The sequence below is a fragment of the Perca fluviatilis genome, chromosome 17 (assembly GCF_010015445.1).
Source record: "Perca fluviatilis chromosome 17, GENO_Pfluv_1.0, whole genome shotgun sequence".
In the NCBI taxonomy this organism is placed as follows: domain Eukaryota; kingdom Metazoa; phylum Chordata; class Actinopteri; order Perciformes; family Percidae; genus Perca; species Perca fluviatilis.
In genome coordinates, this window is record NC_053128.1 from 18,807,042 (window position 1) to 18,822,364 (window position 15,323).

The 15,323-nt window shown below is 40.5% G+C and overlaps 1 protein-coding gene across 2 annotated transcripts in view; it reads left to right on the top strand.

Moving 5' to 3' along the window:
• LOC120545005 (WD repeat-containing protein 70) overlaps positions 1 to 15,323 on the top strand; it is a 62,027-nt gene that overhangs the window by 34,402 nt on the left and 12,302 nt on the right. Inside the window, exons 14-18 of one of the 2 annotated variants that reach the window (XM_039778931.1) lie at positions 8,158 to 8,258; positions 8,774 to 8,853; positions 10,495 to 10,611; positions 12,403 to 12,565; positions 13,277 to 13,406. In XM_039778931.1, coding sequence (XP_039634865.1) covers positions 8,158 to 8,258; positions 8,774 to 8,853; positions 10,495 to 10,611; positions 12,403 to 12,565; positions 13,277 to 13,364 — 549 coding nt within the window. In that variant the 3' untranslated portion in view covers positions 13,365 to 13,406. Of the gene's footprint in view, positions 1 to 8,157; positions 8,259 to 8,773; positions 8,854 to 10,494; positions 10,612 to 12,402; positions 12,566 to 13,276; positions 13,462 to 15,323 lie in introns of those variants that run through there. The other variant, XM_039778930.1, reaches the window with a different exon arrangement.

A 15,323-nucleotide genomic window follows, 5' to 3' on the forward strand; every position in this document is an offset into this window, starting at 1 on the left:
ATAACCCCAGACCTGGATTCTGGGGTACGCTTGGGAGCGGAGGCTGTTTTAGGCTCATTTGGTAAATACTTCGACACTCTTAAGCTTATCTTAGTCTATCAAAATGGGCAGAAACCAGGTGAGACCATGCTGAGTATCAAAACACTGAGCTTCTGGCTGGATTTCAAATGGAACTTAAACCTGCAGCCCTCATGCACATTCTGTAAATGTGTGCATGTATCACTTTGTGCTGAAAAAGAAAAAAGAGCCCTGGCTTTGGATCTGTACTCAGTAAAACATCTAAATCCTGAGTATCTGTATAGGAATTAGTATTGGGAGAGTAAAAAGTGGCATCAGAGCATCCTTAATATGATAAGCTTATGCTTGGTACATTTTGAAATCTGATATTGGTTTGACTTACAGGTGTAAGATTCTACAAACTCTAATTCCGATGAAGTTGGGACGTTGTGTAAAACGTAAATAAAAACAAAATGCAATGATTTGCAAATCCTTTTCAACCTATATTCAATTGAATACACTACAAAGACAAGATATTTAATGTTCAACTTTATTGTTCTTTTGCAAATATTCACTCATTTTGAATGTGATGCCTGTAACACGTTCCAAAATCTAATCACCTTTTCTTTAAACATCATTCAATAAGCGTTTGGGAACTGAGGACACTAATTGTTTAGCTTTGTATGTAGAATTCTTTCCCTTTCTTGCTTGATGTACGACGTATTTTGTGCTTCATAATGCGCCACACGTTTTCAACTGACTGCAGGCAGGCCAGTCTAGTACCCGCACTCTTTTACTACGAAGCTAGGCTGTTGTAACACGTGCGGATGTGGCTTAGTATTGTCTTGCTGAAATTAGCAGGGACGTTTCTGAAAAAGACATTGCTTGGATGGCAGCATATGTTGCTCCAAAACCTGTATGTACCTTGCAGCATTAATGGTGCCTTCACATACTGTATGTGCAAGTTACCCATGCCATGGGCACTACGCCCCCCATACCATCACAGATGCTGGCTTTTTTTAAATTCAAAATGAGTGAATATTTGCAAAAAAAACAACAAAGTTGATCAGTTTGAACATTAAATATATTGTCTTTGTAGTGTATTCAATTGAACATGCAGTAGGTTGAAAAGGATTTGCAAATCATTGTATTTGCATTGTTTTTATTTACATTTTACACACCGTCCCAACTTAATTGGAATTGGGGTTTGTAAATGATCTGAATAATTAGTTAAATATTTGTTCCTGAAGAACAAATTCCTGCAGTTGCAGCTAAAGAATCATTGATTAGCCCTACTGTGTATTTTATGATGTTTCTCGGCATGGAATGAGATTTTTGTATAAGGAGAACTATTTTGGGATCAATTCAATTTTATTTATAGTATCAAATCATAACAAGACTTATCTCGAGACACTTTACAGATAGAGTAGGTCTAGACCACACTCTATAAATTCCGAAACCCCAACAATTACAGTAATTACCTCAAGAGCAAGCATTAGCAGTGGCTATTGCGACAGTGACGAGGAAAAACTCCCTTTTTAGGAAGAAACCTCGGCAGACCCAGACTCTTGATAGGCGGTGTCTGACGGGGCCGGTTGGGGGTGTGATGAACAGTGGCAAATAATAGTCACATTAAAGATAATGGAACAGTGACTTCGAAGGTCATCGTGGAAGTTCATGTCATAGCAGGGCACATCGTGTCATACTGAGTAGTACAGTCTCCTATACCGGATCCTGACTACTCTGTGCGTATGAACATCACAGCAGGGCGTTGCAGGATGTAACGTGGCGCTGCAGAGCATGGGTGGATGCGGCAGATGCGGCGGACGCAGCAGGACGCGGCCGGGAATTGCAGAGAAGAAACGTAAGGACTCCGGGGAGTAAACTCCCCAGAGCTAGGTTAGTAGCAAGCATTTCGGGGACAGGATGCATACAAAAGGAAACAAGTGAAAACTGAGATGAGAGCGCAGCTCAGTGTGTCGTAGGAAGGAAGGAACTTCCCCAGTAGTCTAGAATTATAATGGCATAACTAAGAGAGGCAGGTTAGCTTAGAGAGAGGTGCCGGATCGGGCTTGAACTCTCCCCTGCCGGATCGGGCTGTACTGGCCCGCCTCCCTCTACTCTCGCTATATTATTGATTATATGATAAATAAAACTGATGACTACGAAGAGAAGCAGATGGGCCGGTTAGGCGGACGCTGCAACTCCTCACTCCTTAACTATAAGCTTTATCAAAGCGGAGCATTTTCAGTTTACTCTTAAATGTGGTGACGGTGTCTGCCCCTCGAACCCAAATTGGGAGCTTGTTCCACAGTAGCGGAGCCTGATAGCTGAAGGCTCTGGCCTCCAGTCTACTTTTTGAGACTGTAGGAACCACAAGTAGCTCTGCATTCTGGGAGCGTAGTGCTCTAATAGGAAAATAAGGTACTAGGAGCTCTTCTAGGTATGATGGTGCTTGACCATTTAGAGCTTTGTAGGTCAGGAGGAGGATTTTAAATACGATCCTAGATTTCACAGGAAGCCAGTGCAGGGAAGCCAATACAGGAGAAATATGATCTCTTCTCTTAGTTCTCGTCAGAACACGCGCTGCAGCATTCTGGATCAGCTGGACAGTCTTTAGGGACTTATTTGATCAACCTGATAGTAAGGAATTGCAGTAGTCTAGCCTAGAAGTAACGAATGCATGGACTAGTTTTTCAGCATCGTTTTGAGATGGGATATTCCTAATTTTGGCAATGTTACGAAGATGGAAAAAGGCTGTTCTTGAGGTTTGTTTGTTGATATCCTGATCAAAAATAACTCCTAAATTTCTGACCATAGTGCTGGAGGCCAGGGCAATACCATCCAGAGTAGCTATATCTTTAGATAATGAAGTTCAGAGGTGCTTTGGTCCCATCACAATAACTTCAGTTTTGTTTGAGTTTAACATTAGGAAATTGTGGGTCATCCAGGATTTTATATCTTTAATACACGCTTGAAGTTTAGCTAACTGACCACTTTCGTCTGGCTTAATTGAAAGATATAATTGTGTGTCGTCTGCGTAACAGTGAAAGTTAATTGAGTGTTTCCTAATAATATTACCTAGAGGAAGCATATATAAGGAAAATATAATTGGTCCAAGCACTGAGCCTTGAGGAACGCCATGGCTAACTTTAGCGTACTTGGAGGGTTTATCGTTAACAAATTGGGATTGCTCAGAGAAATAGGACTTAAACCAGCTTACTGCGATTCCTTTAATGCCAACTAAGTGTTCCAGTCTCTGTAACAGGATGATATGGTCAAAAGTGTCGAATGCAGCACTAAGTATGGAGTAACAAGTATGGAGACAAGTCCTTTGTCAGCAGCAGTTAGAATGTCATTAGTAATTTTCACCACTGCCGTCTCTGTGCTATGATGCATTCTAAATCCTGACTGGAAGTCTTCAAATAGATTGTTCCTATGTAGAAAGTCACATAGTTGGTTAGCGACTACCTTCTCAAGGATTTTGGAGAGAAAGGGAAGGTTAGATATAGATCTATAGTTGGCTAAGACTTCAGGATCGAGGGTAGATTTTTTTCAGAATAGGTTTTATCACAGCTATTTTAAATTACTGCGGTACATGACCTGTTAATAAAGACAAATTGATCGTGTTTAGTATTGTGGTGTTGACCACAGGTAGTGCTTCTTTAAGTATCCTCGTTGGAATAGGGTCTAAGAGACAGGTAGTTGGCTTGGCTGAAGAGACCTTTAACATTAATTGTTGAAGGTCCTTAGGATAAAAGCAGCTTAAGTATGTATTAGGTCTTATCGTTCTCTCCAGTCCTCCTGTGCCCAATGGTGAGCTGTTAGAAGTTGAGGGCGAAAGGTGATACATTTTATCTCTAATTGTTATAATTTTATCATTAAAGAAGGTCATGAAGTCATCACTATTCAGAGCTGCAGGAGAAGATGGCTCAGTAGAGCTGTGGCTATCTGTCAGCCTGGCTACAGTGCTGAAAAGAAACCTTGGGTTGTTCTTATTTTCTTCTATTAGTGTTGAGTAATGGTCTGATCACCAGTTGCTATTTGCCCATGCTACACCTACCATGTCATGCTTGATGAGCCTTTGATACGAATGGTCGGTCTTTCATCCTCAGTAAGAGCAGCCAAGCTTGAAAGGTATGAGGGAGGCCTTAACTCTGTTCTTTCTTGTGGCATCTTACATCGTAAATCGTAAATCTTGCATTATGTAAAAGCCAGTTGTTCCAGTAAGGCAGTTCACACTAATTACAGACTTCTCAGACATGTGCCCACTCAGTGTGTAGCTGAGGTGTTAGGTCTAGAGTTCTTCTACTGCATTCAGTTGGCCTGTGTGTAGCCAAGTCAGTCAGATTTGGATCTGCACATTTGGATCCACTCACCAGCAACTAAACAAGGAACACAGCTGTAACTGTTGTGTCCTATTAGTGCCGCATAACTTTATTTCATAATCAGTGTACATTTGGGCAAGTCGCTGTTGTCTTATTAATGGAGAATCAGCCTTTGATATTTTAATCTGACGGGACATAGAAGGCTGCTACTGAAGAACTGACTGATTAAAGTTTCCTCCTTCATGATGTGATGTAATTTTGTGGACATGAAGCGTAAACAGGGGTTCCTAGAGTATAAACACGCTGCTCTGAATATCTGGAAAGCAGTTTTACTGTTGGACTGGACTGAGCTATGCTTGGCTCTGGGCTTCTCAGTGGATCCAGCTGGGGTGGGCCCCAATGAACTGTTCTGTTTTAGGCTGCTCTGCTCTCTCTGTTTGTCTTGTTTCACTGCTGACAGAATGATTTGTTTGGGGCTGAAGAGGTTGTTTTCTGAGCTTGGCTGGGCTGTAGTTACCTGGCTGTGTTGTTTTTAGTTTTACTGCCGGATTTGGGTCGCGCTATGTTGTGTTGCCATACTGTGTATTGGGTGAATTCCTCAAGCTTTGACAGTAACAAAATCCTAACTGTCGTCTCTGCCTTCACTCATACAGTGAGGAAAATAAGTATTTGAACACCCTGCTATTTTGCAAGTTCTCCCACTTAGAAATCATGGAGGGGTCTGAAATTGTCATCGTAGGTGCAGGTCCACTGTGAGAGACCTAATCTAAAAAATAAAAATCCAGAAATCACAATGTATGATTTTTTTAACTATTTATTTGTATGATACAGCTGCAAATAAGTATTTGAACACCTGAGAAAATCAATGTTAATATTTGGTACAGTAGCCTTTGTTTGCATTTACAGAGGTCAAACGTTTCCTGTAGTTTTTCACCAGGTTTACACACACTGCAGGGATTTTGGCCCACTCCTCCACACAGATCTTCTCTATATCAGTCAGGTTTCTGGGCTGTCGCTGAGAAACACGGAGTTTGAGCTCCCTCCAAAGTTTCTCTATTGGGTTTAGGTCTGGAGACTGGCTAGGCCACGCCAGAACCTTGATATGCTTCTTACAGAGCCACTTGGTTATCCTGGCTGTGTGCTTTGGGTCATTGTCATGTTGGACGACACAGCCTCGACCCATCTTCAATGCTCTGAGGGAAGGAGGTTGTTCCCCAAAATCTCGCAATACATGGCCCCGGTCATCCTCTCCTTAATACAGTGCAGTCGCCCTGTCCCATGTGCAGAAAAACACCCCCAAAGCATGATGCTACCACCCCCATGCTTCACAGTAGGGATGGTGTTCTTGGGATGGTACTCATCATTCTTCTTCCTCCAAACACGGTTAGTGGAATTATGACCAAAAAGTTCTATTTTGGTCTCATCTGACCACATGACTTTCTCCCATGACTCCTCTGGATCATCCAAATGGTCATTGGCAAACTTAAGACGGGCCTTGACATGTGCTGGTTTAAGCAGGGGAACCTTCCGTGCCATGCATGATTTCAAACCATGACGTCTTAGTGTATTACCAACAGTAACCTTGGAAACGGTGGTCCCAGCTCTTTTCAGGTCATTGACCAGCTCCTCCCGTGTAGTCCTGGGCTGATTTCTCACCTTTCTTAGGATCATTGAGATCCCACGAGGTGAGATCTTGCATGGAGCCCCAGTCCGAGGGAGATTGACAGTCATTTTTAGCTTCTTCCATTTTCTAATGATTGCTCCAACAGTGGACCTTTTTTCACCAAGCTGCTTGGCAATTTCCCCGTAGCCCTTTCCAGCCTTGTGGAGGTGTACAATTTTGTCTCTAGTGTCTTTGGACAGCTCTTTGGTCCTGGCCATGTTAGTAGTTGGATTCTTACTGATTGTATGGGGTGGACAGGTGTCTTTATGCAGCTAACGACCTCAAACAGGTGCATCTAATTTAGGATAATAAATGGAGTGGAGGTGGACATTTTAAAGGCAGACTAACAGGTCTTTGAGGGTCAGAATTCTAGCTGATAGACAGGTGTTCAAATACTTATTTGCAGCTGTATCATACCAATAAATAGTTAAAAAAATCATACATTGTGATTTCAGGATATTTTTTTTTTAGATTATGTCTCTCACAGTGGACATGCACCTACGATGACAATTTCAGACCCCTCCATGATTTCCAAGTGGGAGAACTTGCAAAATAGCAGGGTGTTCAAATACTTATTTTCCTCACTGTATGTAGGAACACTGAAGCACATCCACAGTGGGTAGACTTCAATTGTTCATGATGCAGAAATGTTGATACATGTTTTTATCAGTGTTGAGCATTGTATGGGAACAGCATCTATCTCAGGACAAATAAGATGATTTTCACAGTTCTGAATTATTTGTTAAAATTACCAATTTTTGTATGTGCTTATTAGGTCGGAGTAATTTATTGGAATTATTTATACATGTCATCTATGTACCATTGTATGAATGGAATATCTAAGTCCCATGTTAGGGACATCCGGTTTAAAGCATTTTCCAGATCTTCTCCCAGTTACAGCCGGCTCATGATCTAGTTGAGCAGATTAACCCTCATCTGGCCCATACACACCCCCAAGCTGTTGGCCTGATAGTGTAGATACTGTATGCTTGTATGAGGTTTGTGTACAATTTAAGCAGATTGTGAGCAATTTTCACTTCTACAGGCACAAATTCTCAGTTGTATTGCATACTTGTGTAAAAAGGATGGAACATGATTATAAGTACATTTATTGACATGGTGAGAGAATTTTATATAGAAAATTTGTAATATCTAATGTTTTATATGATTACTTGATGTCATATTCTATAGTTTTAATTGTTATATTGAAGTAAAACCAACTAGCCATGCCTACATTTTCTGTGTGTGTGTGTGTGTGTGTGTGTGTGTGTGTGTGTGTGTGTGTGTGTGTGTGTGTGTGTGTGTGTGTGTGTGTGTGTGTGTGTGTGTGTGTGTGTGTGTGTGTGTGTGTGTGTGTGTGTGTGTGTCCGTCCTTCCCATGCTATCCTAATGGGAAGCTGAACAGCTGGGCGCTAAGCAGCTTTTACTGTCACAGAATCTGGACATCCCAGTCGTAGTCCTACCCACCCCCCATCCGATGCCCCTGTACTAGACCCCTGCCCCCCAGATTGCCTACTCTGTTCCACATAAAGACAAACACTCACTCTCTCAAAAATTCTGTACAACTACTGGACATGCATACATGACACTCTTAAACACAAGTCGTCAAAGGAGTTTGTAATGTGTGTGAGGAAAAGAGGCACTACTGCAGGAAGTGTAGCTCTCTACTGTAGCTCGCATATCTCAGAATGAACAGAGGGTCTTCATCACTGTCCAACAACTATGTAGATTTCTCTCTCTGCCCCTCTTTTGCTCTCTCTCTATCTCTCTTTCTTACACACACACACACACACACACCTCTGGATAAATGTGGTCACATTTGCGTATTGGCACTGGGCCATCTGTCACACACAGACTGAAGGATCCAGCCCTCATCCCAACATCCAAATATAGTCAACTAGAGCAGCAGAGCACGCTGGGACTGAGCCCCACTGTACCACAACCAACCTGGGTCACAAACTCACTTCAGACAATAAATTATGATTGTTACCTTTTGTGCCGAGAAGCAGAAACATCCTTGCAAATCTGAAACACAGTAGAGAAATAATTTCACAACCTGCTGTGGGCAGCTGTCTTAAAGCATGACCTCCTTTCCTCACATGCAACATCTTCAGTTACTGTACAAAAAACACTTAACTATATCTTGCTGTTTCTGTCTTTCTATTCCAGAGCGTCGTACGCTGCCTGTGGCACCCAAAACTTAACCAGATAATGGTGGGAACTGGGAATGGACTGTCCAAGGTCTACTATGACCCTGTTAAAAGCCACAGGTATGTTCAGTTTAGACCTTTTTAGAAATAAGACCTTTTTATTAACAATTCACATTAAAAGTCTAAAACCAGTGATTAATTTATCCGAACAGTTATTTTCTGTGTAGCCACTGCCTGAATATCTTGCCGCTATGCCATAGAATTCAATTGTTGAACAAAAACTATTAAAAACACATGTATGAGCCACACTGTTGCAATAGATAACGTATGTGTTCACTGCAATCAACACTGTGTAAACATAAGCAAACCAAATACCATAATTGAATAATTTGTTTTCTGTATATGTAGAAACACTCAATCACTATGACTCTTTTATGTTTTTGTTTTTTTTAATGTTTTTTGGACAACAGCTCTGTGGCACCATGGCGTAAGCAATATTAGCCAGGTGCTGCAAAGAATTATTAGTGCGATAAATTCATTGTTGGTTTAAGTGTCTTCAGGTAAATAAAAATTATATGTTACGTGATATGACACATTTAAATAGCCGCATTTGTAACCAACTGGCTCTTTTCCAGAGGTGCTAAGCTGTGCGTAGTGAAGAGTCAGCGGAAAGAGAGACAAGCAGAGACGCTTACACAAGATTACATCATCACACGTAAGTTCTTTTATGCCTGTTCGAACACACTCACGGTCTGTTTCATCCATATCTTCTAAGAATAATACAATTCGCCAGTTAATAAACGTTAACTTAATTTCCAGCTCTCTTGCCGTGCATCGACTTTTCATCAGTAAGCAATTACTAAAGTAATTAAAGTGAAGTGCCTTTTCTCAAAGCCCTCCAAGAGTTTAGTCCACCTTGAGCCACTAACCCATCTGCTCTTCACATGATAAGGCACATTGTGTTACAACAACAAGAGAGAAACATCACCAAAATAATGGCGGCCATCATGTGACAAGTAGACCATATTCTGAGCAGCCTTCTCAGATGTAAAGGACAAACATACAAATCCTCGTTTACATTCTTTCTCCAACATGCAGAAACATTCAAACACACTCTATCTCATACCCGAAGCGTTGCGAGGAATGATAGTGTTACCCGGCTTTCACGGGCCCATTAGCTGATGGAGCAGGGTGTGGATGAGTGGATCGCCAGCCGCAGGACACTGTGCCACGTGGCGACCATGTGGTCTGCAGTCACGCCGGATCACGCTAGGGACAGCTGCCTCTCCCACCTCTACTGGCGTGATCTCCTGCTAGTCCACACGTCACACACACTAACTAACCCCCCACCTGTCATCCTGTCATATCACCAACACACGAGGCTGTCATCTCTTTTGTGCGTGCCTCACACTCCTTTGCCCAAAGACTAAGATCATCTACCTACACGAATGGAACAGTTCCCGAATCGTCGCCCCTGATTGGCTGCTAAGACCCAATTCAGACGCCATTTATTGTTTGGGCTACTGCAGCCACTTCAGATACATCATGTGATTTCATTGCCATGCCAACAGGGTGTGAAATAGACAGGCATTTGATTGCCGCAAGCAGCGAGTGACGCACTTGATGCCCTGGCACTGGAAAATTAGAGGGGACAGGAAGCAAGTGATGGCCCATTGAGAAACGCGAGGGAATCTGTTAACAGTAACCTTTTTGCTTAATGTAGCGTGGAGGAGAAGAATTAACACTGAACAGGGACAGGGCTCCTGAATGGAAAATCACTTTATCTAGCCCTTTACTAAAGTGTCTCTTTGTAACCCCTGTGAATAAGAGCAGAGCATACACTCACTTTACACAAGCACAAATGCTCTCTCTCTCACAATCTCACACACACACACACACACACACACACACACACACACACACACACACATACTCATGCACACGTTCACTCACACTCTCATGGATTTAAGTGCTGGGGGCCTTTATTGTGATAGTGTTCACAAAAGTGTGAAGAGTGGCAGAGTGATTGTCTGAATCTAAACATGGGGGATATAATGAATATGGTGGTGTGCACAATGGCAGAAAGGTCAACAGGTGTGAGTGTTTTTGCGTAAATGCTGCAAATCTTCTGCAAGTTGTAGTAGTGGGTGAGATTGTGTTTCTGCACTTTCTGTATGAATACTCTGCCAAATCTCAGCTTTGCATATTGCCTTCATTTAGCGACCTAGCAGTATGCATGAGCTACGAAACTCTGAACATATTGCCAGGTGCCCTGCCTGCTTATTTGTGCGGCTGTGTTATGTGATCTTGCAGTTACCTAAGCAACTTGATTATCATGTTTACCCTGTGTCTCCAGCTCATGCCTTACCCATGTTCAGAGAGGCCCGGCAGCGGAGTACACGAAAACAGCTGGAGAAGGACCGACTTGACCCAAAGAAATCCCACAAACCTGAGCCGCCTGTGTCTGGACCAGGTGAAGTGCTTTTTATTTTTTGCTTTTGTTAGTGCAAAACATTAACTCACAGAATAAACAAAAAGTAAGAAGAAAATAGATAAAAAAAGAGTAATAAGAAAGGCATGCAATAGCGTGTACAATAAGTGTCCCTAGGAGAAAAAACAACTAATGAGCAAAAATGCACAACAAACACTGTCATTTGAATGTGATTATAGTAACAAGGTACTGCAACAGTTCTACCGTTGTAAGTGTAGTAGAAGTCATGTTCTTAACTGGATGAATACATGATTCAGTTTGAGGCAGATGTACAAATCCACAGTTGTTCATGTGTTCAGTATTATGCAATCCAGCTGAAGTCAAGAGCTATAACAGCACTGCTCCCACTTGGCCTCTCAAAGATTCATTGTAGCCTGCTGTTGTCTCATATTTCTTGTCTCATATTTCTTAACTGCTGGGACATAATGATGCATTGTGAACTTACTCTGGAACCCATAGTCAATCTGTTTGTATTGTTAGTGTAATACACACGTTTACAAAGGTCTCACCTATGCACGATCATGGATACAGTTTGAGTTTAGTTCCAATAAGCCAAGGTGCCAGACAACATTTCCTGCTTCATTGTATTCCAGCTGGCTCATTGCTGCTGTGTTTTCTTGTTATTTCCGTTTCACTCAATAATTCCTTAAGTATGAATGTTCTTACAACAATCTAATGGTTCCTTGGTGCGATACAGCGCAAATGTTTTTTTCTTTGATTGAATTTTTTTTAGACCTGGAACAAACAAAAAGTTTAAAAATGTTAAAAGGGTTGATGAAAAAATGTTTTGCATTCAAATTAAGTTTTTGATATATATGATATGATATATGAACTATTCAATATATCAGTGTTTCTTTGTTTTACCTTACTGTCAAAGTTGTGTAGTGGAAATCTATTTAGACAATTAAAACACTGCTCAGCTAAATGACAATGAATTAGGGATCCATGTGTATATATGTAAGAAAACATATAGAGTTACAGGTTGAGAGAGAGACAGAAACTTAAATTGAATTGTCTTAAAATGAAAACATAGGTCCGTTTTATAAAAATAAGGTTACTTACTTGCTAGCAGGCCAGTGGTTTTTAGACGACAGGCTGTCTTTATATTGTTTATCCTGTGTGTTTGTCTCGCACTTATGAACTTTGCATAAGTGGAAGATAATGTTTGGTGGTTGGCTGGATGCTTACAAGCAAAAGAAAGAGGTGCCTCTCAATCCCCCAAACAACTTCACTGTCCAGCTGTGTGTGTGTGTGTGTGTGTGTGTGTGTGTGTGTGTGTGTGTGTGTGTGTGTGTGTGTGTGTGTGTGTGTGTGTGTGTGTGTGTGTGTGTGTGTGTGTGTGTGTGTGTGTCTCTCTCTCTCTCTCTCTCTGTCTGTCTGTCTGTCTCTCTGTCTGTCTGTCTGTCTGTCTGTCTGTCTGTCTGTCTGTCTGTCTGTCTGTCTGTCTGTCTCTGTCTGTCTGTCTGTCTGACAGACACACTACTTTCTGGAGCAAGAACACAATACGTGTACAAAACAGAATTCTACCAAAGTAGAAGTCATAAAAAAACTCATAATGTGATAGTATGTCAATAATAAATTGGCATAATATATTAATATGACAATTTATATTAATAAATTGTGTGCGTCTGTGTGAGATGGAAAAATAGTGTGTCATGCAGTGTTTTCACATTTTTAACATTGGAACAATTCTGTCATGCAACATTAAAAAGAGGTGTTTGTTATGTACTAGGTCTAAACTGTATCTAATCCAGTAATCGTGTGTCCTGACAGGTCGTGGAGGAAGAGTAGCAGCTCATGGTGGCACTCTGTCTTCATTCATTGTGAAGAACATTGCTTTAGATAAAACCGATGACAGTAACCCACGGCAAGCCATCCTACGTCACGCCAAGGAAGCTTCAGAAAATCCTTACTGGGTTGCTCCGGCATACACACAGTAAGAAACCCTCATATCTTCAGTTGTAAAAAAAAATATAAATAAATGATTTACACACTCCCTGTCCACCTTACTGTCTTTTCCTTACTCATCTTCTCTCATTTCTGGGTTTCTCTCATTAGTAGATAGTGTAAGATGAGTATCGGGAGTGCTGCTAATGCTATTGTGATGGTAACTTGGGTTTCTTCCTACCGGTGTGACACATAAATGTTTAAAGAGTTTTACAGGTACACTCTTCACACTGCAGAAAGGAGAGTAATGGACGACTTTAGATCGCTATCGCACTCAGACAGCTATGTAAACGTGAAGCAAAGTTGTTAGCCAAATGAAACAGATTGTTTCACATACTGCAAGGAAAGAATCTCTAGTTAAACATATGATATTAGTGATATACATTATAGTAGATCATTCTGATAAAGTACACCACTTTTGCCTGGTTGCAGAGCTCTCTCAAGCAGTAGGCTAATCGTGTCATTACCACAGCTCTCTTTGCTTGGCTAGAATGATCAGCCCTGTAAAGGCAGGTCTAAATTTTGTCCGAGTTAAAGTCTTCTGTACCATTTTACTGTCTAACTACTAACTAGCCTATCTTATCCTCAGTTGTGTAGAAGAAATAATTTGTCCACATTTATAATATTATAATAGTCTTGTTTAATCTGCAGTTGTCCGAAAAGAAATGTCAAATCAAAACCCCTTTTTGTTTCCCTTTAGGACCCAGCCAGAGCCTGTGTTTGCAGAGGAATCAGAGGAGGATGAGGAAGCTGACAAGGAACCAGAGTGGAAGAAACGCAAGATCTGAGGTGCCTCAACTGCAGCTCATCTATATGGAATAGCAGACAGGGTGGGCTTGTGTGTGTGTGTGTGTGTGTGTGTGTGTGTGTGTGTGTGTGTGTGTGGTGTGTATATATATATATATATATATATATATATATATATATATATATATATATATATATATATATATATATATATATATATATATATATCTATATCTCACATCACGGTAACCACAAGTTCTCAGGATCAATCCCAAAACACTGAGTTATTGTCAGAAAATTTGCATATGAGCATCAATTAAGTTACTAAAGCGGATTGTCCTGTCCTCCCTCTCGTAATGTTTGCATATATGTATTTATGTACATGCTTCTGTGTTAAGGGGGTAGCACATACGTCTGCATGCATTTTTACTTTGCAAGCATAATATAATTTTATACATAAAACTGTTCCTCTTCCTTCATTACAATTCATCAACCCCTGGAAGAACTTGGCTTTTTACGTCTGTTTTGGTTATATGGACTTTATTTTCATCATTTGCACTGTCCTCTCCTCCCACATCTCCAAAGTTTGCTAATGTCTAAGTCTCCAGATTGTGTGGTCTGGTTTTGTTCATTAACTATGAAGAGCGGTTTTCTAGTTTGTAAAAAGTAAATTGCAAAGATGTACACAAACTTGCAGTCAATTCTATTCTTTTTTAAGGGTTTACACTTTTTAAAGCTGTGCAGTTTTGTTGGATCCAAAAATCTGCTAATTTTTTTCCGACATGCTGTATTTCACCTCAAGACCTTTTTATAAAGGATTTTGTAATCTCTTGTCAAATAGTCATATATTTAACCCAAAGTGAAGTTATAGATGTGCTTTTACAAGCTGTTCAAAGGAATTATTCTGGCAAATATGTTTTTATGAGGCACTGGCTTTAACTTGCAGATGTGCGATACACCCACGTTTTGACTCACTGCTTTTAATAAAAAGGTTTTACAGGCTACTTTTCCACAGTTATTAAATTGGTAAACTTTACTGCAAGTGCTGCAATTACTAATATTGATGACCAAATAAGAAATTATTTATATTTAAAATCTAAATAATGTTAAGGTTCACTTCCTAGCTGTCTCTGTAGTTTTTAACGTCATCCCTCAATCTTTGTCAGCAAATTGAAGTTAATGAAGACTATGATATGCAACCCTGACTTAAACATGAACTTTCAAGCCCAAGTACCAAATTGCATTGTTTTTCTAGGTGCTCAAATAGCTTTCATATCTCAATTTTTAAGATAAAATTTAGGTGTGACTACAAACATACAGTATGTTTTTTTTTTTTTTGTTGCATTGTCTTTGCTAACCACATAATCTGGAAATAACTGTACCGTATAGCACACCTATAACGGAGTGGAGCCATTTCTCTGTTTTCTCTTTGAATGACCTGTACAGTGTCATAAACATATTTTAACTGACAGAGAAAACCACAACATACAGCTCTAATGGAAACCATGTTTGTGTTCTTTATACAGTGCATCTCTTTGCAATGCAACCTCTGCCTACAACAACAAACTAAATATGAGTGTTTTTCAACATAAAGTAGTTTATAACAAAGACATTTGAATTTTACCTGCAAGATGAGGTTTTGACAATACATTGTCTGTTTTTCCCACCCAATTGCTCAGTAACTGATATTTGATGGTTTGAGACAGAGAAATTCTTTACACTCCATACCAGTCATTTAGCTGGTGTTTCTACTAGGTCACTTAAAATGGGCGAAACGGTAGAGCAGTTTTTAATTCCTAGCCAACCAAAGTTACAAGCCAACAATTAAATGTCTCTGTGTCCTGGGAGACTTCCTGTGGTCATAAAATGAATATGAGACCGTGGAATACCAGGACAAGAAATATGGAACGACTAAAACAATGAGTGATGTTTTTAAGAGCAACTAAAGTGGGGAGTTGAGAGGAGATAGGCTTCATGGGGCAAAGGCTGACGTCACACTC